At 33.7% G+C, this 27,675-nt stretch overlaps 1 protein-coding gene across 1 annotated transcript in view; it reads right to left on the reverse strand.

The window, feature by feature from the left end:
- Positions 1 to 12,760: 12,760 nt before the first annotated feature.
- The window catches only part of LOC105200667 (cytochrome P450 4C1-like), a 46,449-nt gene continuing 31,534 nt past the window's right edge, over positions 12,761 to 27,675 (reverse strand). The window contains exons 4-10 of the mRNA XM_039451730.1: positions 21,482 to 21,673; positions 20,050 to 20,122; positions 15,337 to 15,463; positions 14,968 to 15,049; positions 14,770 to 14,882; positions 14,409 to 14,646; positions 12,761 to 13,106 (exon numbers count right to left, since the gene is read on the reverse strand). Coding sequence (XP_039307664.1) covers positions 12,766 to 13,106; positions 14,409 to 14,646; positions 14,770 to 14,882; positions 14,968 to 15,049; positions 15,337 to 15,463; positions 20,050 to 20,122; positions 21,482 to 21,673 — 1,166 coding nt within the window. The 3' untranslated portion in view covers positions 12,761 to 12,765. The remainder of the gene's footprint in view (positions 13,107 to 14,408; positions 14,647 to 14,769; positions 14,883 to 14,967; positions 15,050 to 15,336; positions 15,464 to 20,049; positions 20,123 to 21,481; positions 21,674 to 27,675) is intronic.

The raw sequence follows: 27,675 nt of genomic DNA on the forward strand, positions 1-27,675 counted from the left end.
TAATTGGAATTTTTTGCCAGCTTGTTACCTTCCACGACTCGTTAAGCGTAAATGGCCCTTGAATTCTCTTTGCCCCTCCACTATTAGGTTAAGATAGTTGCCCTCGTGCAAAAGACAGTTCTTTTTGCATTAATTTGGAAAGAATTATTTATTGTTTATCGGTGCAAACTTTTAATTTGTATTATATTCGCGTGCGATATGATGTGAAGTAACGTTATCTAAGCGCGCGTCTGGCGCCCAACTTTTCGTGATTTTACAACTTTTGCGTTAATGACAAACCGTATGAGCAGCTAAGATATTTTTGTGACTTTTTGTCTCTTTTCTTTTTATCGTGCCGATTTGCGAAATCATTCGCGGACGGCATGACAAAAATTTGATGTTCAACGCGTAGTGCTTTTGAAAGAAAAATCTTTGCACGTAATTTTTTTTCTTTTGTGGTATCTCGAGAAAAGCAATTCGGGTAGCGAGAAATTTTTTTTCTTTGTGTGTAAAATTATATGTGTTATGTGCCGCCTTATTTGAATTTTTTCCCTCTAATTGTACTACATATTATGAAATATCTTGAATTTTTCTGATATAGTATGTGCTCTTCTTTTTTTGACATTGCTGAGTGATTTCGCGTGCAATTTTGAGTTCTCGGATTTATCGTTTGTGCCAGTTATTTGTAGTGAATTTTCGTAAAACCGCTGCGTATATTTGTAAAAATTTCGTCACAAAAATAAAATTTGTTGTTTCGTGTCGCCTATTGTAATATTTGGTATAACCACTCTTAGGAATAAAAGGCAGTCAAAAGCAGGCTTTTGAGTCTGTTAAATTTTGTATTACCACTCCGCCTACGTTGTCGAGTCCGGATTTCGAGTTACTGTTTATATTACACACAGATCAAGACAGATGCGATTTCGATTGGTTTGGGTGCGGTTTTAGCGCAGAAAATCGGAAACTCGGAACCTGCAATCGCTTTTGCGAATCGAGCGCTGTCGGACGCAGAAAAGAAGTATTTGACAATCGAATTAAAGTGACTCGCTGTTGTGTGAGCCATTAAGAAATCCCACCCATATTTAGAGGAGACAAATTTATTATTATTAATGATCATAGTAGCTTCCAGTGGTTACATTGTTTAAAAAATTTGACTCGACGTTTAACGAGATGGGCTTTGAACTACTCGAAAATAATTACGTAATTGAACATCATAAGGGTGTGATGCGTCACGTGCTGAATGAGCTTTCATGAATTTACGATAATTGATAAAACGCACAGGTAGCTGACGTTACGAAAAATTCTTAACGTTATTTTGATTGATGGATCGTGAAGGATGAGTTGTATTTTTGAATATCGAATACAATATCGCAAGTTATCGGAAACTACGATCAATGGAAATCGTTTTACTACGACAATCACGTCGTCATCGCGCAGTCATCGCGGAAACCATGAACCCCGCACGCGGGTTATTTGAGCGTTAAAAAGACATACGTATCCTCGTATCGCGACGAAATATTATTGGCCGCGGATGTTTAGAAATGTTGCGATTTAGAAATTATGTGAGGTGATGTACCTGCTAGAGAAAGAAAATCGAGCAAAATGTGCCGATTTAATAGGGCGATGCATAATTAATTGCCGGTCATCATGGGACAGTTTCCGAAAAATAAATCGGGTCACGTGTATTTGCTAGTTTTACAAGATTAATACACAAAAAAGATAGAGTGTTATCCGTATCGTAAGGTGACCGGAAAGAAGTTTCGTGAAGCAATAGAAGAATTCGTTATTTTTCGCTGGGATGCACTGCACGTTTTACTAACTGACAATAGAACCAACTTTCTAAATTGAAAATTGCGCGCATTGTCGGAACAATATTAAACTATACGACGGTGCCGCCTTATCATCCTCAAGTAAATCCGATTAAACAGATTAATCGCGTATTAAAAACTATGATTACAGCATTTATCGAGCGAATGAGACAAACATATAAATGAGTTTCATATCGAATATAATTCAATGCATTATACGTCATAAGGGACACCGGTATTTTTTTATTTCGGGAAAGAATTGTTACCAGCCAGTTTGAATCGCGAGCTAAATGATACGGCTGTCAAGGTTGAAAAATCCGATTCGGCTGAATGGTATGTTCGAATGGATAAGATGTGTTTATTACGCGATTAAATTGTCGAAAATTTGGAAGCTGCTCAAGAGAACTAGGTCAAGTATTACAATCGGCATCATCGGGAATAACATTGCAAATCCAAATGTGTATTTTTGTATATGAATCATGTAGTCACTTTTTACACATTTAAATGCGCGTGATTTTTGTATATTTATACGCTTAGATGTGTAATTTATTATTGATGTATGTCTAAATGTGTAAAAATAGCACGCATAAATTTATTTAACGTGTGAAAAATGCAAATGCGTAAAAGGTAACTACAAGTTTTACACACTTAAATTTGCAGTGAACGTTTTGATATCGGTAAATAAATTCTGAAGCGCTATCACGTGTTGTCGTCCGAGGTACAGCATTTCTCCATGAGACTCGCCAAGAAGTTCCATGGGCTCTTTGTGGTTAGAAGAATTTTTTCACCGGTAGTCTGTGAACTGGCCTAACGAATAGTAAATAAATGAGTAGTATGTAAGGTTCGTGTAAAAGATTTGAAACCTTACGTACCATAAATCGTTGAATATTTAGGATCGCCAGCCATCGTTGTGCTTTACAAGGATCATGTCGGACTTTATAGAACCTTGGAAACCTCTGTTGCGAACCATCATGCAGGCTCGTCCCCCGGAATTGGAGATCGTCTGGAGAGAGCCGGACTATTATACCACTCAAGGCGTCGTAGTGCAAGAAATGACAGATGCGTCTACACAGACAGAAATTGATGGCGAGGAGATCGATGTTTAAGTGGCACCACGGGTGGAAGAGGCCATGTAGACGTCGCAATCGGAGCTAAGACGGGCACCCTTGCGACGACAGGTGTCATCATACTCTTTGAAGGATATGTCGAAGCTGCATTTCCCGCCTCGTCAACTCACGTCTGCAGCAAAATATCCAAAGAAGCCTAAGCAAGAAGCGACGAGGAAAGCGACCCTGACAGAGAACGGTGTTGGAACTGCGGGGCCCTCAACCATTTTGCATCGGAGTGTTCTTACCCGAGAAAGCGCTATTGTTTCCGTTGTGGTCGTCCGGGGACGACGGTCAAAGACTGCCCAAAATGTCGCGAGGGATGGGTGGCCCAGGGCCCTTACGTGCCAGGCCACGAGGGTCCATCGCCACCGAAGAGATACGGGGGTCCACCAGGAACCCGCCGGTGGCTCTATTAAATCTATTAAATACCCCCCCCCCCCTGCCTCCTAAGATTCTACGTGAGGTTACCAAGATTGTCAGGCGTCTATCGAGTTCTTTTCTCCTGGGTCGAGTTGTCAGAAGTTTATCAGAAGCGAATATTTCCCAGTGACGCTATCGGATACTCCCTTTATATTGTGCTGAAGGACAGAATAGACTAGAGCCGATAATTGAAGAATAGAAATCCGGGTTTTTTTTTTGCTCCCCCATTCTTCCTTTACCTCTCCTTTCAAGAGGTTCTCGTATTATTATTCTTTTGTTGTTGTTTACTGTATCGTGATGATTCAGTGGAAAGGGAATGCGAAGCTTTTTTTGATATGCAATCCGCAGTTTTTCGTTTTTTTTTCTGTTTATTCGTCATCTTTATCTTTTGTCCTTTATCTGTGCCGGGGTAAGACCATTGCCCTCTCGACTGAGAATTTCGACAAGTGACTAGCAACATTTCCCTCGTTTGCGGCTCGCGGGAGATAGCAAAGGCGATATAGTTTCTCTCGGAATGGCAGAGCAGTATCCCGCCGCTGCGCGGCGTATCGTCACAGAGCGCGGGTTCGTACCTTCAAAAAGTACTTACGTGTCTCGGTGGTCGAACTGGCTTAAGTCGTAATCAGACTAGAGATTGAGATTGCGATTGAATTGGAATTTGACCAATTAAAGCAAAGTTAATTAAACTTCAGATTTGTTTTCTTTCTTTAGATTGATTAAATTCCAATCTCAATCTCAATCTTAATCTCTAGTCTGATACCAGCATAAGACACCCGGAAAGTTGAGAAAGATTTAAACCTTGGTCGAGATAATATTTAACGCAATAAATTTTTTATAATTTTTCAGGATAAGAGAGAATAGTAGTTGATGCTTATAAGCCTCAAAGTTATTAAATAGATTAGCAATTTAATTCTCGTGATATTACATTTCTTGGTTCTTTTTAAAAAGCTGTGCTTTAAATCCGGCAAGTATGCGGCGCGCAGTTTGAAGAATCTTGTAAATGTTTGTAAATTTACTTAGAAAATTATTGAGCACGAATTTGCGACCGGTGTAATCTTCTATGATGTAGCTATGATATTACAACTAAATATTTCTGGTTATTTAAATTATGTCTATTTTCCTGTATATAAATACTAGCACAAAATTATCGAATTTTTTCGTGTTTTGCTAGTATTAACTTTTTAATAAGATTATTGCGGACGAACTATCTTAATTATAAATGTTTTCGTTAATTTCTACTTAAATTAAACATTTTTTAAATTTGTTGAGAATTCACTGCTAGAATTAGGAATCCATACAAACAGAATACTATGCCAAAGTAGATTAGAAGTTCCAGTAACAGTAAAGTATATGTACTTTCGATAATATAAAAACATCTTAAAAGAATTCATTAAGTAATGAAGTGTGTATGTTATTATACAATTTTTTTAAATAATTTAATTATTTATATTTATTTAGAACTTTGATCGTGTAATTATAATTTAGCTATTGTACTATATCTAGTTTTATATGAAGAAAAATTTTATATAAAAAAATAATTTTATTTTAAAAATGTACAATGCAAAACATTAGATTCAATCATTTTTAATTTCAGAATATTAAAATATTTACTAAACTTGATTAGCCGTATGTGATCCTCCACGATATATGCCACCCCTTCATGATGGCTTTCAAATTGTTTCATGTTAATGAGCTTTTCTTTAAGATTTTCCAGTTGTCCACACAAATGAAATATTAGTAATCCGAGCAAGTTATCCATACCACTGTATGTCGCAATACACATTAAAAGCATAAGAATTTGCGTGGCAAATGTAAACTCAAAATACGGACTTCGATTTTTGTTATAGATATAATAAGTTTGTAAAGGTAAGATTTTAATTGGTGACATTTGTTATGTATCTTACAGACATTCCAAAACAAGATAAAATGATGACTAAACTGCATCCATAAAACATAAAGAAATATTCGACCATCGTGAGAATTCGTGCATTTTGTGCCTGCTTTATCATAATGCATCGTTCTTTATCGGTTTTAACTTTTATCCGGTCTTCAGCAATCGTACTTATGGCCATTAAAAGATCTTAAAAATGAAAAATCATATTGAAAAAAATTGAAAGTAAAAGAAAAGCAGAAGAAATAATGTTAATGTTAAGAATTTTTACTTCTATGTTTCTTTAAGAGTAATATAATTTTAATAATATTATTATGCAAGTATATTATTACGATAATTCAAATTTTGAATTAAAAATATGTATAAAATTCAATGTAACTCTAATGAGTTCTACATGTAGCATTCGTTAGCATGTGTTTTACCTGTTTGCTTCCACCATATGACGACGAGTTTCATTATGGTCAATATTAATGGTAAGGTAAATTGTAGATTGTCTATCATTGAGAGTAGGTCACTTCAAATTCTCACTAGCGAATGTATTGCTGGAATCGCGCCAATAAAATCGAGAACGATGAAGAAAAATATCGCGCGTAAATTCGATAAGAATTTATCTTAAGCATTTTGTGTTAGCACTCGACCAAATTCCAACAATGTTTAACATGAGACGATTCAAGCGAGTTGCCGATTCGAAATCTAGATAAATAAATTTAATTTTTATTAGTAATATAAAGATATTTCCAACTTTTTTTGTCAATATTTCGAAAAACATTTTACTCACATTTTGACATACAATAGGTTTTTATTAGACAGTTCTGGAAGTTGAATAGTTTAAATATTAATTATACATTAAATTAAAAGAATATAGAGTTTAATGTACATAGTCTAATAATTTTAGTAATAATTTTTTTTTTTAAAGATAGAGAAATTAACATTGTTGAGTAATGGTACAAATATGCATTACTCATCAACAATGGTAGTTCTCTTTCTTTTTAAATAATATAATCATATATTATTCAACAATTAGTTTTATTGTTAACCAACACATCCAACGACATCATCTGGGAGATGTCGCGATATGTTCATCATACTATGATATCCGGGCTAGGTTTTTTTCTGTTCAAATATAATATGCTCGCTTTTATTTTCGATTGCATGCTTATGTATACTCCATGGTAACTATCTTGACAACGGTTCTCTCGGTTGTTTGTCATTGCCTTCTGAAAGATAGTGATCAATTAATTCGATATATTTTGAGTAGATTTGAATCTGGCTCTTTAGCATAGAGAGCAGATGAACAATTTTTTTTACGCCATGATCACAAATAATTTTCGTATTCAAAAGGATAATTTGCGATTTGTTTTTAATATCATTATTTCGAATACCTGCATTTCTATCATGCTCAATGATGTCCATGTTGAAACAATGCTTTTTTGGACGCCAAATGTGCCCTGCCTCCTAGAAATAACAATTTCTTCCGCAATGAGTTGGCAAACTTTGTGTGCCCGTTCTACAGAGTGTAAAGAATCACGAATGTTACAAACATCGATTCACACTTCAGCGACGACTACTGTTTTCAGATGCTATAGCTTTGTAGTGAGATAAAGAAAATAGACTCTAACAAGCTGTAATAGACATAACAGCAGAGTTGCAATTACAGATGTTACTAATATTTTTATATAATTATAAACTTAAAATGATATACCCAGAGAATTGATATAAATTTATTAACTATGTGACGCAAATTGATTTATTGCTACAACAAACAGCATAATACAAATTTAAAAAAGTTAATTATAACATTAAAAAAGTTAATTTAAAAAATCTTAATTATAACGATATCTTTGCAATGCTTATTTTTTTGAAACTGATTTGATTAAAGGCTTACTTTAAATCTAATCTTTTATATTTCCAGAAATCATTGCGTGCGTTCCTGTTCATAATATATATCCCAAGTTTATAAAGTTTACGTACCTGAAATGTACAACGTAACTATCAACAATTATTGTATCGAATTTTTCGCTTGGTATTTAATACTTTTCTCTCATTTCATCCCCCCCTTCGAAGCATTGATGAAACATGCGCATTCTGTATATGGGGGTATGCCATTTTCCACCACTACGATCACCCTCCGACTATCCATGCGCATGGTATTTACGGCAGTATCTTATGGTAGCGCGACGGTGACAGGTGCTTTGCATTGTCGCACCTGAATGTAAGCAAAATATTTATCGGTGTTTATATTTCAATCATCAATTATCTTTGTGACTATAATTGTGCGTGTGACGTTTCTGCATTCAAGGAACTGTAACGTTATAGAAATAACTTTGTAGTACTCGTAATCTCTCTTATAGATCAATTAAAATATAATGTTACGGATCTCGATCTCCGCTTGCATGGGGTGAAGTGCTTGGAAGGAAATATCATAATTTGGTTTGATTGTTACGGCATGTCTTTCATCGATAAGGGTAAGTAAATACATTGGTGTATCCTGAAAGGAAGAAATAAAAGTCTGAAACACTTGTGAGTTTGGATGCACTGTGCTGATACACTGTTGTAATTAATAGCTAGAACATTTATATGTATGTTGTTGTATGCTAATATATATAACTAGCGCAAAAATAATGTGTTTTATTTTACACTTACGGATTGCTGACCCATGTTAAACTTGATGTAAACAAGTGATTGACAAATTCAATATTACCGACAGTTTTCCTTGTTTATAAATACCTAACATATTATGTTGAGAAATAAACATCGTGAGAAATATCGTACAGGACATATAGTATATTAATTGTGATACATATAGTGAATGTGCGTTATTTATTGTACTTTATATGTACAATACATTTGCAATTTCTATAAACAACGATTTGTACAGTTGTCAAAGCGCTTATATTCAAATTAAAAAACGTGATTTTTTAAATTAAAATATTTTAATTTAGATAAAAATTTTTAGGTTCTGCATCGTATAATGGATATTAATAAGATATAATTAAGACAATAAGATATCAATGTGTTATGTCAAACACAACGCAACTTATTTATCTGATGTTTACTGAGGAACTAATTTTAAAATTTTAATTCATGTTTCTAATATAATATCTAATATTCTTCCATTGTACACAGGGCCTTAAATTTGAAATGTAATATAAAAAAATTATTATAATGTTAATTTGTAGTAAAATAGGTATTTTTTGTTTTTAATAAAGTGATTAATTAAAAATTATTGACGGGAGAGAGAGAGAGAGAAAGAGAGAGAGAGAGAAATTATGAATTATGCGCCTTTTATTCTATTCTGTGTTATCAGGAGGCGCGGTTGCGTCTTGCGGTATTTTTTTTTTCTTACTTATTTTCATTATTCTTACTTATTTTCATTATCATCATCATCATCATCATAGCTCATCTCATTTTCATCAGCGATCAGCGAGAGAGACCAGCCTCTTTTACGCGAATCAGCGAGTTCAAGCATAACGAGATTATCAGATCTCAGTAACGGCTGAACCGATCAAGTTCTGAGTAGTCTCAATCGATAGCTTGGGGAAAATTGCATAATAAAAGTGTTTTTATTTTTTCTCTCCGTGCCCTACGAGCGGAGATATCGCGACGCAAAGTCCAAATCTCGACCATTTACATTTAAGATACGTCATCATTATTATTATCATCGCCAAGCAAATCTTGTCCAGTACATTTTTTCGACACGAGTAACGAGTGGCGCTCGTTACTACACTATCAGCCCGCATGCAACCATGTGATGCATCACGTGGCCGCGAGTGCTGCGACAATGATTGCCGTGATATCATGGGTTTCCTAACCTGTAACCTGAACTGAATCGGCAATATATCTTGGTTCGCGGGGCAGACGACACTTTCTTTTTGCCGATCGTGGCTAAGAGAATCTTTTCCCGTATACGTTTTCGACACGGAGTGGTGCTCGTTATAGTCGTTTTATGTGATTATGGGTGCGTTCCGTTTCATGCATAACATAACATGCGATTCACGCATAACATAACATATATGCGATGCATCATTTATCCTTGTTGTTTTTCAACTAACTAACGTTAAACGAGGATATATAATCAGTACAAAATTACCTTTTCAAAAAAAGGTAAAAAAATGGCGATATTTATGTGTGCGCGCGCACTTTATTTTTAATTTTTTCCAAAAACACAAGTAGTACTACTTCTGTATTTTAACAGAGAAATTTTTCTATGCTAACCCATGTGGTACTCTCTTTAATTCTATACAAAACCTAAGTGATTCTATTTCTGCATTTTCATTGAAAAATCTTCCTATTCCTAACCCAAATAGTATTTACTCAAGTGGTACTATTTTTGTATTTTATAAATCTAACGTCAAGCAAACGTTTCGACATTTAATAACGGTCTTCCTCAGTACAGATTTACAAGTCTATAAAACAACAAAATAATCGCACGAATTAAGATATGAACTTATCAAAATAAACAACTAAAGATCAAAAATAAAAACAAGTTACCAAACAAATAAAGATTGTGCGAAACCGTGATATACATCTTCTTTCAACGTCTTAACATAATAAACGACCTCACAGATCGTGTGCAAAGACAAGAGCTTCGTAAAAACAACATGAATTGATTGCTAACAAATAAATAAATGAGAAAGTAATATTGAAATGATGACTTTTAAACTTGTAGCAGACAATACAAATTAAATAGTTAAAAGAAATAAACGGATAATAAATAAAATTAAAAGTAAATATGAAATAGAAAAAAGCTCATAACAAGTCATAAGATATAAAATTGTAAAAAAAATTATAAAAAATTATGCAAAATCCAAAAAAGAAAAAGGAAATAATTGAGACAAAAAATTATAGACAAAATTATATACCTCAAGCACCAAAACTCGTGTCACAGCATTGTGAGACAAAATGTTACATCTTGAGAAGAATTGATACGAATAATAAGGACCGAAACGAGATAGCCTCGGTGGCCCGAACGAAAGGAATAGAAAGAGAAGGAATGACAAATCTAAGAAGGGGGAATACGATCGAGGATAGAAAGATACGCATCTGAGAGGAGTTCGGTATCGCTTTGTTTATTTAGTTCATGCAATTGATTTTTGATGTGTAACATCTCGGATATAAATCTTTTAACATAAGATAGCTTTGTCTAAAATTTCCACGTTCTCCCAATCAAATTCGTGGTTTTCTCTAATGCGATGTAACGAGATAACCGAAGGAGAACTGGCCTTTTTAATATCTGCTTTATGTTCGCTGACTCTTGTTTTTAATTGGCGTTTTGTCTATCCCACGTAAGAAAAATCGCAGTCCTTACAATTAATTTTATAGACCATTACGAGAAAGACGCTCTATATGGTCTTTGCCAGTAGTTATAAATTTATTCAATTTAGCAGGGATCGTGAACGCAACACTGCAGTCAAACTTATATGAGAAAGACAAAAATTTCTCTGATACCAACTCAATGTAAAGGATCATAAAGAATTTTCATACACGTTTATCCTCAACGTAGGTGTCATTTTTATAAAAAAAGTGTTTGAGTTTGAAATTTATCATGGAGAAGATAAAATTTAAAAGATAATTATTTTCCAATAAAATATTAGTTATGAAGTTCTTACGATGAAATTGAGAACGTGATAATAAAAGTAATTTTTCAACCATAACAAAAATAACACCTTTTTTATTACACAGGGAATGGTGTGAGAAAAAATTTAAGTATCTTCCCGAGAATGTTGATTTACGGTATTGATCAAAAATAATCTTGTTATTCACCTTTACAAGCATAACATCAAAAAAACAAATTTTCCCCTACGTCTCTCTCTCTCTCTTTCTCTCTCCATAGTAAATTGTAAATGATCGTACATGGAATTAAACATGTCAAGGATGCCCGATAATGAATTAGCCGAGGCTGCTAATATGTCTTCTACATTTCTGCAGTAAAAAGGTAGGTAAAAAGAGAGGAGTTTTAATGCTTTACACACCAAATCCTGCATGACCAAATCCGCTAAAATAGGAGATAACGGTGATTCCATCGGCAGACCAAAGATCTGTTTGTAGCAAATTATTGAATTTAAAAAACGTAGAATCTATTATTAAATTCATTTGAGAAATTCATTGATCGTAATAGTAGTGTTTTTTTGAAATCAAATCCCATCTTGTCGTCACGCTTTCCATCGCTAAGTCTTTCGGAACAGTAAAAAGAGACACGACGTCCATTGACACTAAGACGTAATCTGATTTCAAGGGAAAACCATTAAGTTTATTAACCAAATGAACCGAAGGAAACTATTTTTAACGAAACTATCTGCTCCTTGTATACTGTTATAAATTATATTATGTAAGAAATAAGCCAGAGAGTGTTAAAAACTATTTATAGAAGAAATTATAATTCTTAAAGAATTATTAGGTTTATGAATCTTTGGCAAACCGTAGGCTCTTGGCAAGAGAGTGCCGCCGAGAGAGAGAGAGAGAGAGAGAGAGAGAGAGAGAGAGCCGTCCGTTGTTAATATGCTCCTATATATATATGTTATTCAATAAAACCTTTTTCTTTCCAACCTTTTTCTTTATTTACATAAAGATCCCATAATAGCAATATGCATGATGAGAATATAGTATTTAGAAACAGCATTCATAATATTAAATTGGATCCCTGTTTTATTCATTACTGAATAAATCATCAAATACATTTTTCGTAATTACAGGTGACCTCCGAACCCTCGCCCCCCTCCAACCCCTCTTTCCTAGCCACCAGAAAGAGAGGAAGGGGAGAGGGAGAGGGAAGGGAGAAAGAGAGGGATAAAGAGAGCAGGCAAAACCCCAACTCACAGAAATATGAGTACTCTTCCCGAGGCCATTGCAGGATCACTTTGTAGTGGCCTCCTCTGCTCGTGGATCGCGTGCCATGAGGACGGTTGTCACCTCGCACCCGCCTCCGCGACCCACACTTCGCTTAGACACCTATCTAAACTTGAGAAAAGTTGAAATAAGACATTTTCTTTTGTTGACTTTTTAGTTATTCAATAAGAAATACTATGTTAATGTATTATTTTATTATGTAAAACTTAAGCCAAAGATGCAAATATTAAGAATTTATAGTAAAACTTAAAAGAAAATTAGTTTTGCATTATTTTTTTATCTATAAAGAAAAAGTTGATCCCACTCGGTCTAACATGGAGGATATGATGACAAAAAACTTTCCCTCCTTGTCGTTTAAATTCTAGTTGAGCTTTAAGCCAGTCAAGTCAATGTGGCGATCAATGTAGAGGAGGACGTCTAATTTTCTCCTTTTCTCCTAATCCGAATCTTCTATCTCGATCATTCTTTCTTCACACAACATAAGCGATCAAAATTTTGCACAAAGTTTTCCAGACCCAATGATGCGTTTAAAAAGCATTAAATAATTAATATAATTTGTCTACTATTGGATGTAAATGAAATGTTTGAATTTTTTAATATTATTTTTAATGTTAAAAAAATTCAGTACAAAATATTATGTTTAACTTTAAACATTTATTAATGTTACATTATAAATCAATAAGAAAAAAAATTATAACAATAACATGTACAAACTTTATTTTTTAGGCGTAAAATGTATAAGTACCTTCTCTTCAGGTCGCAAAAGAACTGAGGCACTGTACTTTATTGTGTCTATTGTTTTTACACTTTTTACCCTCCATTTTCTGAGAATAGCAGTCAATATTATTTTTTGTTCTATTGCTGCAAATTGCTGGCCTATGCAGCTTCTTTGTCCACTGCTGAATGGAATAAAAGCACATTTTGGCCTGTTGTAAGAATTTTCCGGAAGGAAGCGATCTGGATCGAACTTTAACGGATTCGGCCAGATTTCCGGATTCCGATGTAGGAACATTATTGTTATTGCTACAGTCATTCCTTTTGGAATGACATTATTTCCTAAAATAAAAGAGATCAACTATTATGAATTGCATTAATTTTAATACATTGATTACATAGGCATACAAAAAAGTGTCATATCCGAGAGATTACACCTATGTATTTCTATGTATTTTAACGTCCAGAAACCGAATATGACCTTGGAATTGCTCCATCAGATCAAGATTTTTTTTACATTCAAAAAATTGTCAAATATTCCTTAACCCGTAATGGTCACATGGGATCCAAAGACCCCCCGCGTCCTTCTTCTAACTTTAAAGATAGACAGACCATTCAAAATCGAACAACCTTCTATGAAACTAATTTTTATCTGAAAGTATACTCTCTTGAGAATATACTCCTAAATTTTTGTTGAATTATCTAAAAAATTAAAAATTTTATGAATATTTTTGTAAAAAAGTCAAATTTTGCAGTTTCTTCTATTTGAATTTTTTTCACTATGTTAAATTCTAATTAAAGAAAAATTATTAGATGATAAAGAATAGACCTCAAGGTATGTTCAGTAAAATTTTTGCGAGAAAATATCAAAAAGCTGGCACATGACGACTGATTTTGTGCAGGGCGGTCCAATGGACCCCATGTGACCATTATGTTATTATTTGGAAGTGTGACCGGGTTAAAATTACACTATTCAGCCAGGTAAAAAAATTCCTGCTCTGATGTTGCAATTCTGACGTTATATTTGGTTTCATATATGGCTGTGCATAGCTACACACAAAAAATGTGTCATGTCCAAAAGATTAAACCTATGTATTTCTATGCATTTTGAGGCTCTGAAACCAAATATGACCTCAAAATTGCTTCATTAAATCAAGATTTTTTTTACACTTAAAAATTGCTAAACGTTCGTTAAAATTACACATTATTCGACCCGGTAAAAAAAATCTTGACCTGATGGAACAATTCTGAAGTCGAATTTGGTTTCAAGACGTCAAAATACATAGGGATACATAAATGTAGTGTCTCGGACATGACACTTATTTTTTTGTGTGCCTGTAATGTTATCTTAGTCGATATAAATATTTTTGTGATCTGAAAATTGAGCTTTTGTGTGAGATTATAATGTTAACTATCTTTAGTATAATTAAAGTTTAATTATTTGTCTAGAAACTTATTTATCTTTAGAGAAATTGCTTTTGTTTAGTTCTTCATAAAGAATAAAAACATTATTCATTAAGTTCTTTAAGTTTTTAAGCATTAAATCTAAAAAAAAAGAACCATTATTTAACTGCTTTACAAATAAATTTACAAAACGTATTCCATAAAATTTTTTTCTAATTGTGAAATGAAATTATGTCTTACCTAATTTTACATCTTCTACTAGTTTTCTCGTAATTAACGGGACGCTTGGTAGTATTCGGTGTGATTCTTTTATAACTCTATTTAGATATTCTAATTGTGATAATTGCTCTTGGCTAGCTGGTGTCACTGAATCTCCGAAAACTGTTTCCAGTTCTTTGTGAACTTCTTCCTGATGCTCAAGGTTATTGCCCAAGAGAAACAGTGTCCAAATTAGAGCAAGGGCATTTGTGTCGTGTCCCTATTATCATTTTCATATTATTTTACACGTACTTGTATAAATACATTATCGAGTCTTATTCTAATAAGAAAAAAGTTTATATAAAATAATTGACAAATTTAATTTTAATTCTGAACATCTCACCGCAAACATAAACGTGTCAATTTGCGCTTTCAACTCATCATCGGTCAAGGGAGAGTCGTTTTTCTCATTCTCATCTAATAATAGATCTAGGAACGCTTTCCTTTTCTGCTTACCTAATACAACAAATTTTATTAAGTAAGAATAAGAAAGAAGGAACATGTAAAATGTATGTTGTATAATTATAATTTACAACAGTACCTATGTTAAATTCATCGTCATCATTTTCAAATTTGGTATAGCTGTTTTGAGATTGCCTTTCTGCTTGTTTCCTATATATCACCTAGAATTTATCACGTTTATTATACTAGAAAAAAACAGACGCGTGCTACAAAGCTTCTAATATTACATAATTTCATACAAATTACAAACTGAATATTACACTATTAACTCTTAATACACATAGTCAAAATACGCGATCCCCACGATGACAGCCTTTCATGAAATAAGAGCTAAATGAGAACTAATTATTAAAAAAATGATGAAGTGTGTAAATATTTTAAACAAAACAATGTAAAAAATTTAATAAAACTTTGACGCTGCAATATTTTATATTTCTTTTTTCTTTACCTGTTTCGTAAATTCATGCAATGTCTTAAGTATTGATTTATACTGCTTTCCTTTAGGTGATAAATAGAACAACCAGTTAATCCAATACCACGGTTGAAAAAATCGTGTCATTGTTAATTCGGATATTCTGAAAGTATCAAGGTACGATTTAATTTACTAAGCTGTATATGTAATTTTTATATCGTTATGTCCCTAGCCGAGTCGTCCCTGCGAGGCGAGTTTGAGCTGCGGTGTGAATAAGGCCGCGAAGCGTTCTCCCGGACAACGGGCTTGTTTATTAAAACAAGTTGTCAGCTGATTTTGTGTGCAGCCGTTTTGTCTGATGGACGTATTGGTCTCATGGCTATTTAAGAAGTTAAGTTCATTTCGGGAGTGTAAGTGTGAGTGAACGAGAACTTCGGCTTGTAACAATATATATATTAGGGTCAATCAATATATAAGTCGCAAAACTGAATAGAGACAATAATAATCAAAGTAACTTTCTGATATTTATTTCACTTTTCAACATATTCACCCTGTACATTCAGACACTTATCCCATCTTTTTACAAGTCCTTGAATGCCGGCGGCAAAGAACATTTTTGGTTGCTCTATTGCGGCCAACGTGTAACCTCTTGGATTACGGCATCATCAATTTCAAAATGACGGCCACCCAAATACTTTTTTAGGGGCCCAAACAGATGAAAATCACTAAGGATTTTTATATGTTTGGGCCCCTAAAATAGCATTTAGGTGGCCGTCATTTTGAAACTAATCCAAGATGCCGTAATCCAAGAGGCTGCGACAGCAACCAAAAGACTTCTTTGCCACCAGCTTTCAAGGACTTGTAAAGAGAAAAGATAAGTGTCTGAATGTACAGGGTAAATACATCAAAAAGTAAATATCAGGACGATGTAAATATCAAGTTGACGATAGTGATTTGTATAAAGTGATGCGTTAGTATTTTTCAATCAAGAGAATGATTGCAGTGTATGTGACAAATGATGTGATTTAAGAAGAAAAGAGGAAAATCTTGAGTTAATGGATATTCTGTCTTTGTGAAGATAAGGCTGATTGCTGTGCAGGATGATGAAGTAAGTATAAACGTTCAAATTTCATCGAACTCGTCTCTCTCTTTTCCTCTTTCACTCTGCATTTTTATTTTTCAATCACGTATTTTAAATACGCTATTTTTGACTTAGAAGAAATATTTTTTTACTTGTACAAAATTATTAAAAGGAAGACGACAAATAATTAAATATCGTTTTTAATTCTAGCATTATTTTAGTGTCAGTGCATGATTGTTAAACAAATAAGAAAAAAATGAGAATGAGAATGGGATAGAGGTTTTGAAAGAGCAGGAGTGAGAGGGGGGAGGGAGAGATGAAAAATAGTGTTCGAGCTGTCAGCTGATCATTACGATCACCTCACGTAATCGCCCATATCGAACGGTGAATTGTACCGGCCCTGTCTCACCGCTATACGCGCCCGGTTATTGGATAACTATTTCTTTTTATAATTTAAAATCTGTTATCAAAAACATGATCTGTCATTTGTTATCGTGAACTGTATTAATCTTAATTATAAATGTATAATTTTTAAAATTCTTATTATTTATATTTAATTATATGTAAATATAAAATGAAATAAATAGCGCGCGCGTAGCGCGCGCTAGTGTTGTTTTAGTTATAAAATAAAACGTATAAACCAATGTGCGGCCGCGCTATCGCGCCTAGTTTGTAGGCAAGAACACGCGGCTGGACAGATGACGCGTCGTCGTTTGAATTTGCACGACGCGATGATTTGAATTCGTCGCAGCGCGTGTACACCCATGGAATTTGATTCTGTCCATGGGGAAATTTTTTAAACTGAGAAGTCACCACTTTCTACGTACTCGCAGTTTATGTAACGAGTAGAGCTTATTGGTCGTTACTTTAATCATAAACTATAAGTATGTAGAAAGATAGCGACTTCTTAGTTTGGAAAATTTCCCCATGGATAGAATCAAATTCCATGGATGTACAGTCGTAAGCTAAAAGGTTGCAACACATTTTCTTCGATGATTTTTGGAATGTAGACTTGCTCATCAAACGGCGAACGTAATTGGTTCTTACCTGTGGATCCAACCAATTACGTTTGCCGATTGATGGCAATGAAGAAAATATGTTGCAACCTTTTAGCTTACGACTGTACATCGTTTGCAAAAATCAATTATGTTATTTATCAAATGTATAAGAAGACGCTTTAGCTAAAATTACACATTTGTTTTTGCAGTGTATGTACACGCGGTACGGCGAATTTAGACCGTTGCGCCATGCAAATTCAAATAACGACGCGTCATCTGTCCCGTCGCACGTTCTTACCTACGAACTAGGCGCGATGGCGCGGCGTCACCACACATTGGCTCATACGTTTTATTTTATAATTCTATAATTATAGCAAATATTGCAAAATGGTATATAAGACTTTATTGTCCCTTTTCATCTCCTCTATGTTGTCAAAGCAGTAAGTTCTCTAGTTTCCAGACACCCTGTGTGTATGTATATACAGGGTGTCCCAGACCAATGTATAAAGATTACTACGATGAGGTAGAAGAGATCGAGATAAATCAAAAAGTCTAATAGCAGTTTGCGGTATTTGCAATAATTGTCGTGTAATAAAATATTAAAGTCAGCCAAATAAGAGCGCGCGAAAAGGCAAACGGTTGGTCGCCTGAGCCGTAAGACCGCCCGGTTCGACGCGGTGCGGTGCCAAGCTACCCATTCCCTCGCCGCGCGCCACTTACCGTCGCCTACAATCGGGCCACAGTGGGCGGTCCTACGGCTCTGACGAGTGACCGCTTGTCTCTCCGCGCGCTCTTATTCGGCTCACCTTAATGTTTTATTACACAAAAATTATTGCAAATATCGCAAAATGGTATTAGACTTTTTCATTTATCTCGATCCCTTCTACCTCATCGTGATAATCTTTATACATTGGTCTGGGACACCTTGTGTGTGGATGTGTGTGTGTGTGTGTGTGTGTGTGTGTGTGTGTGTGTGTGTGTGTGTGTGTGTATGTACACAAGTATACAGGGTGTCAGGTAACTACCGCCCGTGGTTTCGTGGATTGATAGATCAAGTAAAACTGAGCAGAAAAGTCCTTTACCATTTATTAATATTTGCCATAGTTAACGAAAAAAAAAATTAATAAAGTCTGCGAATAAGCGCGTATCACCGCGCGCAAGGACCGCCCGCCGGTCGCCAAAACGTACGCAGCCGCGAGCTGCAAAGCAGTAGCTGCTTTTTCCTCCTCATCGCGCCGCGCCAACAGCCGCGGTTGCCTACGGTTTGGCGACCGGCGGACGGTCCTTGCGCGCAGTCATACGCGCTTATTCGCAGAATTTATTAATTTTTTTTTCGTTAACTATGGCAAATATTAATAAATGGTACAGGACTTTTCTGCTCAGTTTTACTTGATCTATCAACCCACGAAACAACGGGCGGTAGTTACCTGACACCCTGTATATATGTATATACAAGGTGTCAGAAAATTAAAACTTATTCTCTCGTGGCTTGATAGAGAAAATCATATTGAGAGAAAAAGTCCTTTATCATTTTTCATTATTCGCAATACTTATCAAAATAAAAAGTAGTAAAGTCGTCAAATGAGCGCGTATTTTCCCTACCCACCGCACGTGGAGACCGCCCGTCCGTCGCCAAACCATCGGCAGCCGCGGCAAGCGGCACGGTGAGGCGAGTAAGACTAGAGACCCTCTAATAAGAGTCTGGCCATCACAAGTATTTCGATATACTTCGATTTGAGGAGTTCTGATTGGTCCGCCATTTTTTCTCTAATGACGTGAATATCATATGATATCATCTAGTTTCAGTCTGTATCGTATGCATCAGCTTTCTTTGTCCGTATGTACATACAATGCGTATGTAGAATAATTAAAAGGAAAGCAATAAGAACAAAATTCTTGCAAATTGAATTCTCTCGAAGATTTTTATATTGAGATTATTAGGTAAGTATCTTTAATTTTATACTATCATAAAATATAATCAGCATAAAATAATATAACCTTACTTTTAAGATATAGATTAAATTTACTATGTAATCAAATCTTCATTAATTATAAATTCAATATGCATTACATTTAATAGTTTATTAATAATAAATGATATTTTAAGAGATAAACTGTACAAAGAATACAATTAAAAAGAGCAGACCATCGACTAGGTGTCGAGTCAAGACAGAAAATTAAATACATTTGTATATTATACGCTTGCGCTGAAGCTACCCCCTTTTAGATTAGAGAAAAAATGGCGGACCAATCAAAACGCTCTAAAATCGGATCTTTGTTGGCCAGACTCTTATTAGAGGGTCTCGAAGTAAGACAGCTATCGCTGCTTCTCCCTTCTCACCGCGCCGCCTGCCGGCTGCCTATGGTTTGGCGACGGACGGGCGGTTTCCGGGTGCGGTGGGTGGGGAAAATACGCAATTATTTGACGAACTTTACTAATTTTTATTTCGGCAACTATTGCGAATAATGATAAATGGTAAAAGACTTTTCTTCTCAGTTTGACTTGCTCTATCAACCCACAAAACCATAAATTTTTTTGATACCCTGTATATATACAATATAATATATAATTTAAACTTATTTTTTCATAATATTAAGCGGTAAAATGGTAGTTATTTTATTAATTAAATATAAAATTAAATATAAAAGTATAGAATTAATAGAACTAACTGATGTACTGCTGTTGTATATTCGGTTACTATATTTGGTTCTTGAGCACGTAAATCCACACCCATTGCCGTTTCTGCAACATAATTGATACTTTTGATATCTTTGTTATATATTTTATAACGCTAGGTTTAAACTAAATTTTTATTATTGTTAAATATAACAATATTGCAACATCCTTTTTTGAATAAAATAAAAAATCTTGCAAAATAAGAATTTGATCGTGAGAATACATTTTCTATTGACATTTATTACTGAATCACAATATTTTATCATAAAACTCATAATATTATTATATGTTACCACTTTGATAATATAAGATTATTTGCTATTCTAAAAAGGTAATTTACGCTAACAAAATTAATACCTCAGAATTTAAATATATATTAAATAAATTTTCTACGCTCCTATTGTATACATATTTAATAAATTTAAGGCCAATAAATGAGCATTACCGGTTGTCACTTATATAATATTTATTCCGTTACAAAGTCAGTGGGACGTTTCGGACTTACTTGTCTTTCTTCAGCCGTGTACGAGTTATTTACATGATTTCAGATCGAGACAAATTAGATTCCTCCGTATTGAGTGTATGTCCGGATGTTGCAATCTGTCCGACATTTTTACCATGTTGACATGATGTAGATGTTCCGTAACGCTAATTCATTGGTGAGACGACGTTTCGTAAATACGTGTCTCTGTGTGCAAATTTTAGTGTCAACAGGTGCCATAATTTGGACAGATCAACATAGTGCGGCAGTTTGAGGATAAATAATAATACTATGGGGGAAGCAACGAACGAAGAACGGAGCGATCTGAGTTTCAGATTTAACATCGAGCAAAACGGACACGCTCCGTTCTTCGTTTGTTGCTTCCCCCATAGTATTATTATTGTTGATCTACCCAAATTATGACACCTGTTGACACTAAAATTCGCACAGAGACACGCATTTACAAAACGTCATCTCACCAATGAATTAGCGTTACGGAACATCCACATCATGTCAACATGGTAAAAATGACGGACAGATTGTAACATCCGGACATACACTCAATACGGAGAAATCTAATTTGTCTCGATCCGAAATCATGTAAATAACTCGTACACGGCTGAAGAAGAACAAGTAAGTCCGAAACGTCCCACTGACTTTGTAACGGAATAAATATTTTATAAGTGACAATCGTTATTGCTCGTTTATCGGCCTTAAATTTATTAAATTAAATATTTATGTTCATTTCTTTTTTTTTCACCGAAGTATGGCCATTCTCTTAATTTCAACTTGTTTCATATATCTTATTCACTTTTTTTAAAATAATTAATAACATAATTGTGGTATACATATATAACGTGATGCATTAACAAGTGTTTTTTTTTTGTGAAAAATATTGTAATCTTATATTATATATTGTAAATTGAAAAAAAATGATATATTACCCCAGATAATATCAAGAGTACAATTGAACATGAAGGGGCAAATATCAATAGCTTCTCCTGGATTTTCCTCTATTTTCCTTTCGAGACGCGTTATTAAGATTTCAGCTTTTTCACTTTGTATAATAGCATGATTTAACATCTGCTTATAAAATGATGACCTGATGAGTTTTCTGTCGTGGGACCATTGTTCACCTAAAATATTATTAAAATGTGATATATTAATATTATAAAAACATTGCAAAGATAAAAAAGTGCAACAAAATTAAAAATACAAATAAGAAAAGAATAAAAAGCCAACAAAACAAGCAAAAAGAGATATACAGGGTGTTTCTTAAAAAGCGCCCACTAATTATATAGCGTTATTCCTTGCTAATGCTTAATAAAGCAGTAATTAGTAAGTAAAGCTAATCCAACCAGCGCCGATTTTTAAAAAGACATACGTCTGTGAACCGCGCGCCTGGAAGCGCTCACCCGGCTCGCCGCTCCCTAGTTGCCTGTGCAACTTCGCACTGCTGATACCGTACATACAATAATCTTATGCGTCGTAACGATGCGAAAAATATTATTTTACAATGAAAATTATATTTACAGAAAATTTCGACAAGAGATAGAACTCTCATTCGCAGAAAAGAACAGAAATTTCTACAGAAAATGTAGAAATATTAAAGAAATCATATAACAAACAATACAAACTTTCTCATTATTAACATATAAAGATTTGGAAAAGCAAAAAAATAAATTCTGTATTATGTTAAAATGTTCCTTAAATAATCTATGTTTTCAGAAATCTTTGCATTAGCACTTAAATCTTGGAAACGCACCATTTAATGAATACTTTTATGCGTAGTTTTGTCCAGTCAGTCTAAAATAATAAAATTTTTTTTAAGAATTTGTTATAATAATTTTGTATCCAAATAAGCTTGAAATAGAAGAATGTAAAATGTTCAAAAATAGAGAAAGATTTCTTTCTTTATGAAAACATTTATTCTTATTCTTAATATTGAATTTTATGGTGAATTGTTTTATTTTTTAATAACGTAAATGAAACTTTCTCTAATGTGAAGCTCTTATTGAAATAATTATCTAAAGTGAGTTACTATCCTTATTGATGAATTCTAATTGTATCTTATAACATAATTTAATATTTAAACATAATTTTATACTTAACATAATTTTATACTTTCTCACATTAAAGAAAGTATCTTTTATGTTATTAAAAAATAAAATTATTCACCATAAAATTCTGTTGTAAAATATAAGAATAAGAGATAAATATTTTCATAAAAAAAAAAAAAAATCTTTCTTTATTTTTTAACATTTTACATTCTTCTATTTTATGCTTTGGATTATTATTATTAAAATTATTATAACAAATTCTTTTTTATCTAAAATGTATTTTTCTATTAGGAATTATACTATAGTTTTAAAGGCTTGGGAAAAAATCCGTTTTATTTTTTCAATATTACCGGAAATTTTTTCAGTTTTTTCTCTGGAGTAAAAAAATTTATAAGAAAAATTCAAAAAGTGTTATACTATGGCGATACCTCATCATTATCAAAGTTACCTCTTTTATGATATAATTTCTTAACTTTAACTCGCCACACTTCCCGTGTGGAAATTCTGTCTAGGCTGTAAACTGGTCCAGGTTAGCTTTCCTTACTTTGTTTGAGGCCCAAGTTAAGTTATCTATCTTGGCCCAACTTTGGATTGTCACGTTTTTTTTTTTTTCAGGGCTTGTATTAATTTTCAAACTTGGGTCAATACAAAAATTTAAGTCTGAGCTCGTTTTTCTTTTAGTTTTAAAAACAAAAAAAAGATTTTTAAATTTTTATTAACGGATCTTACTATCTTTATAGCTTATATCTGTATTACTATCTTATTACTGTTTCGCATATAAAATTTTATTTCATTAATTACAATTGCGTATTATTTTACAATTTTTAAAAACGCGTTGCCTGGATTTGAACCCAAGATCTGTGGAACCATAATCTAACACGCTGACACTGAGCTAATCGTACATTTGTAATATCGTTAATAAAAAGTTAAATTTGAACTAAAGCTGATTTGAACAGGAAAAAACTTGCGTGTTGAGTATTGCGCAAACATTAGCCCTTTGATTGTTTAGCTTTAGATATTTTAAAAATGAATTATATAAACTATATAAATAATTAAAATCCGTTCTTGCCCATGCCCAAACCAGTAAAGATAGTCAAAAAGTAACAATTGAAAATAGTGTTAGAGTATAAAAAAACATTATTAACGTAAAAAACACGTTGCAAAAACTTATTTTGCAACTAATTGTTATAAACAAATTATTAAAGATTGACTGTAGAGAAAAACTGATTGCGCCAATTTTATTGGAAAAATTACTAAAAAAAACAAATATGATGCTTCTTAATTGTTATAGTTGTTATAATTGTTATAAACAAATGAATTGCAAAATTGATTTTTGCCACGTGCTTTTTATATCAATAATGTTTTTCTACATTCCGGACTTATTTCAAATTGTTATTTTTTAACCATCTTTGTTGATCTGATCGTGAGTTTTAATGCGATAAAACAAAAAGTAATTTTTTTCTATAAAAAAATAATTTTTTTAGATTTACAAAACGATTTAGTTAAATTTTGCTTATTTTTACAAGAAAGAAATTTTTATTTAAACAAATTTTTTAAGTATAATTATTTTAGAATAAAATCCAAACTGAGTATTTTACGGACTACAACTGGGCAAGCCTATGACTGTCTTGGTAAAAGAATCTAAACCAAACTGGGGCTTATACGGGCTGTAACTGGGCAAACCTAAGTACGACTGCCTTGGGAGAAAAATCTAAACCAAACTGGGTCCTATACGGGTTGTAACTAGGCAAGCCTAAGTTATACTATCTTAACTGGGTTCTAAATGGCCTTGAGTTTGGCAAACTTTATTTTGGATTTCTCAGTAATGCCCATACGGGGCCAGTACTAACTTATGGAACGTCCGGATAAATTTCCACAAGGGTTATGTTCAAGTCCATAGTTTGCCATATACTTCTATTCGTGAGACAACTCGATTTTTTGTCTTGTCACTTTCAGTCTAATTAATATTTTAAAACTTGTATTGCAAAAATTAAAAAATACATAAATTAAATTTTTATAAAATAATAGCAGGTCTAGAAGATGATTTGAAATAATTAAATTTATAACAATTGTTGTAGCCTACGTTTCCCTTATTTTAATCTATACAACATGTTAAAGGGGAACGTCGAAATCGGAGGAAGTCACTTCCGTAGCGCACGAACGCGCGGACGGGTGCGCGTATAGAGAGGTTTCTAATTATTTTTAGAAAATGGGAATGTTGTATCGTAACTTTATCATATACCGTTGAATTCGTAATAAAATAAGCTTTATTTTGCTTATAAAAAAAATAAAAATTTTGAAAAAAATAAGTAAGTGGTGGGGGAAAGTAATAAAAAAATTAAAAAAAAAATTTTTTTTTCTTTTGTTATAAATTACTCTTTGAGCCATTCAACTTTCATTCAAAACATTTTTTTCTATCTCTTATAATTTCGACGGTATACACTTCGAAAGAAAAAAACCGATTTTCTTCAAAGGGGTGTTTCAACCTCTTAAAGTGCGTATGGGCACGTATAAAAAAATACGTGTCTCTTATTTTTATCTGTACTACAACATATTAAAAGCTCGTTTTAATCTGAGGCGGACACTTCCCTGCGTTTCCTTGTAAGTTAAAAACTTTGAAAAATTATGTGTCAAGAATAAATAATTAAAGTTAAAAGTTAAAATTAATTAAGTTAAAAGTTATTAACTTTTTAACTAATTACCCAAACCTGACTCTGTGCTATATGACGTATTATATTTTTAGTAATTTACAAAGATAAAATTCATGAAAAATTTTTCCTCTATGAAATGTCTTCTTATTATTTAATGTAAGCAATTGTAAAAGTGTTACGAGCCGAGCCGTCCCTGCGAGGCGAGTTCGAGCTGCGGTGTTAATAAGGCCGTAAAGCGTATTCCTTGACAACGGCCTTGTTTATTAAAAAAAAGGAGCTGTCTGTGATTTTGGAGTTTGGTGTGTGATGATATGGTCGTGTTTGGTAGTTAACAATAAAAGTGATTTTGTGTTTGATAAAGAAGTCTAGTTCTTTTCCGGAGTGAGAACGCGAGTGAACAAGTACCCCTTTTGCTCGTAACATTTTGGGGGCTCGTCCGGGATCTGACCGGACGGACAGAGAGAAACGACATACAATGCCTCTTACAAATACCCCACGCCGAAGGATCTGCACACGTTCCTCAGGAGACGCCGGGCATGCAATGTTAACAACGGAAATTGAGCGGACTCCTGAAAGTGTTGAAAATGAAACGTCGAGCGCGGAGACGCTTCTTCGGACGGCGATGGAGGAGCTTAAACAGATGCGCGAAGAGCGCGCGCTACAGATACGGCAGCAGGAGGATCTTGTGACGCTTCTGCGACAACGAGAAATGGAACTCCGGCATCTTCAGAAAAACCAGCTAAGTCTTTCTTGTAATAGTGTCGCTAATAAAACCAGAGATGCACGCGATCAGAACATTTTGCCTCTTGAGAGAGAAACTGTTATCACGGGAGAGGAGGAAACCTCTCGAATTTTGTTAAACAACGAGTCGGGTCTTAAATTAAAACCAGATACTTTTGACGGAAGTACTCCGTTACGTGAATTCTTTTCGCAGTTTAACTTAATTGCTCGGGCGAGTCGTTGGAATGAGGAGACGAAAATTGCCGTGCTCGTTTCGTGTTCAAGAGAAAAAACTCGCGCGGTATTAGAAAATGTTCAAGATTTGTATAATTTTAAATTCGCGGAATTAAAATCGAAATTAGAATTGCGATTTGGGGAAATTCATTCTCTACAAAGTTACTGTGAATTTACGAATAGGAAACAAAAGTTTGGGGAAAATTTTGCTGCTTTTGGGGCAGAAATTAAGAGATTGTCTCAATTTGCGTATCCCGAATGTCCACATTCCGTTCGGGACAAAATTGCTTGTGCACAATTTGTTTCTGCGATATCGGAAGGTTTCATAAGGAGAACTCTTCAGTTAGAGGGAATATCATCCTTAAAAGTAGCGATCGAAAGAGCCAAGACAGTAAAATCTATTCAGGAAAGTTACTTTGAACAGAAAAAGAGAAGTAATTTTAATTTTTATGAAAGAAAAGAGAATTATTTCAGTTTAAGGAAAGGAGAGAGTGATGTTGAAAAGAAGAGAAACAGGGTAAAGATGGAAATAAAAGTAAATTCATAAAACAAAATGGAAATGGAAAAAGATACAAAAATAAAAATCGAATGGAATGTTGGCTTTGCGGGAAAGAGGGACATTTACGTTTTGAATGTGCCGGGAAATTGGGAAACGGGGTATAGTCGAACTTGACGGAGTGAGTTTGACTAAGGGAAGAAAAGCCCCGAGGGTTATGGGAAAGAGAATTAAACATTCCTATAGATTAAACAGAATTAAATGTAATTTAAATGAGTTTTGCTATTCTGGAGAAATAATAAATATTGTGTCTTTAAAATAGATACGGGCTCTGATGTGTCAATTTTAAATCGTAGTTTTTTCGATTTTAATGAACAGAAAGTCGAGATTTTTGATTGTGGTTTGAAATATCCTACGAGGGAGAAAATTTTAATTAAATACAAGACAGTTGTGAAAGTTCAACTTGGAGATTATTCTGTAGAGATTCCAATGTTAATTGCTGACATTAGTGATGATTGTATTTTAGGAGTAGATTTTCTTAAAATCGTGAATTTAAAAATGTATTTGATTCCGCTTTTGGAACTCAATTTTTATCTAGTGAAAAAAATATTTTAAGATGTTCTCGTATGGAAAGATTTTCCAGGGAAGTTCCTGATATTTTGAAAGAGCTTTTTATTAAGGATTCAGAAAATTTGGAGGAAAGCCAGAAAGAAATTTTTGCGAAATTTTTGATTGAATTTCAGGATGTATTTGCTGCTGAAATTGTTGCAGGAAATTGTGATATTGTTGAACATGCCATTAATGTAAAAGATTCTTCCCCAATAAAACAGACACCTCGACGGATTCCAATTCATTTGCGAGAAGAGGTAAAAAAAATTATTCAGGATATGAAGGAACATGGAGTTATTAGAGAATCTCGAAGTCCCTGGGTTTCTCCAGCGGTCTTGGTAAAAAAGAAAGATGAAACTATCAGATTT

The sequence above is a fragment of the Solenopsis invicta genome, chromosome 7 (genome assembly GCF_016802725.1).
Source record: "Solenopsis invicta isolate M01_SB chromosome 7, UNIL_Sinv_3.0, whole genome shotgun sequence".
Lineage (NCBI taxonomy): Eukaryota > Metazoa > Arthropoda > Insecta > Hymenoptera > Formicidae > Solenopsis > Solenopsis invicta.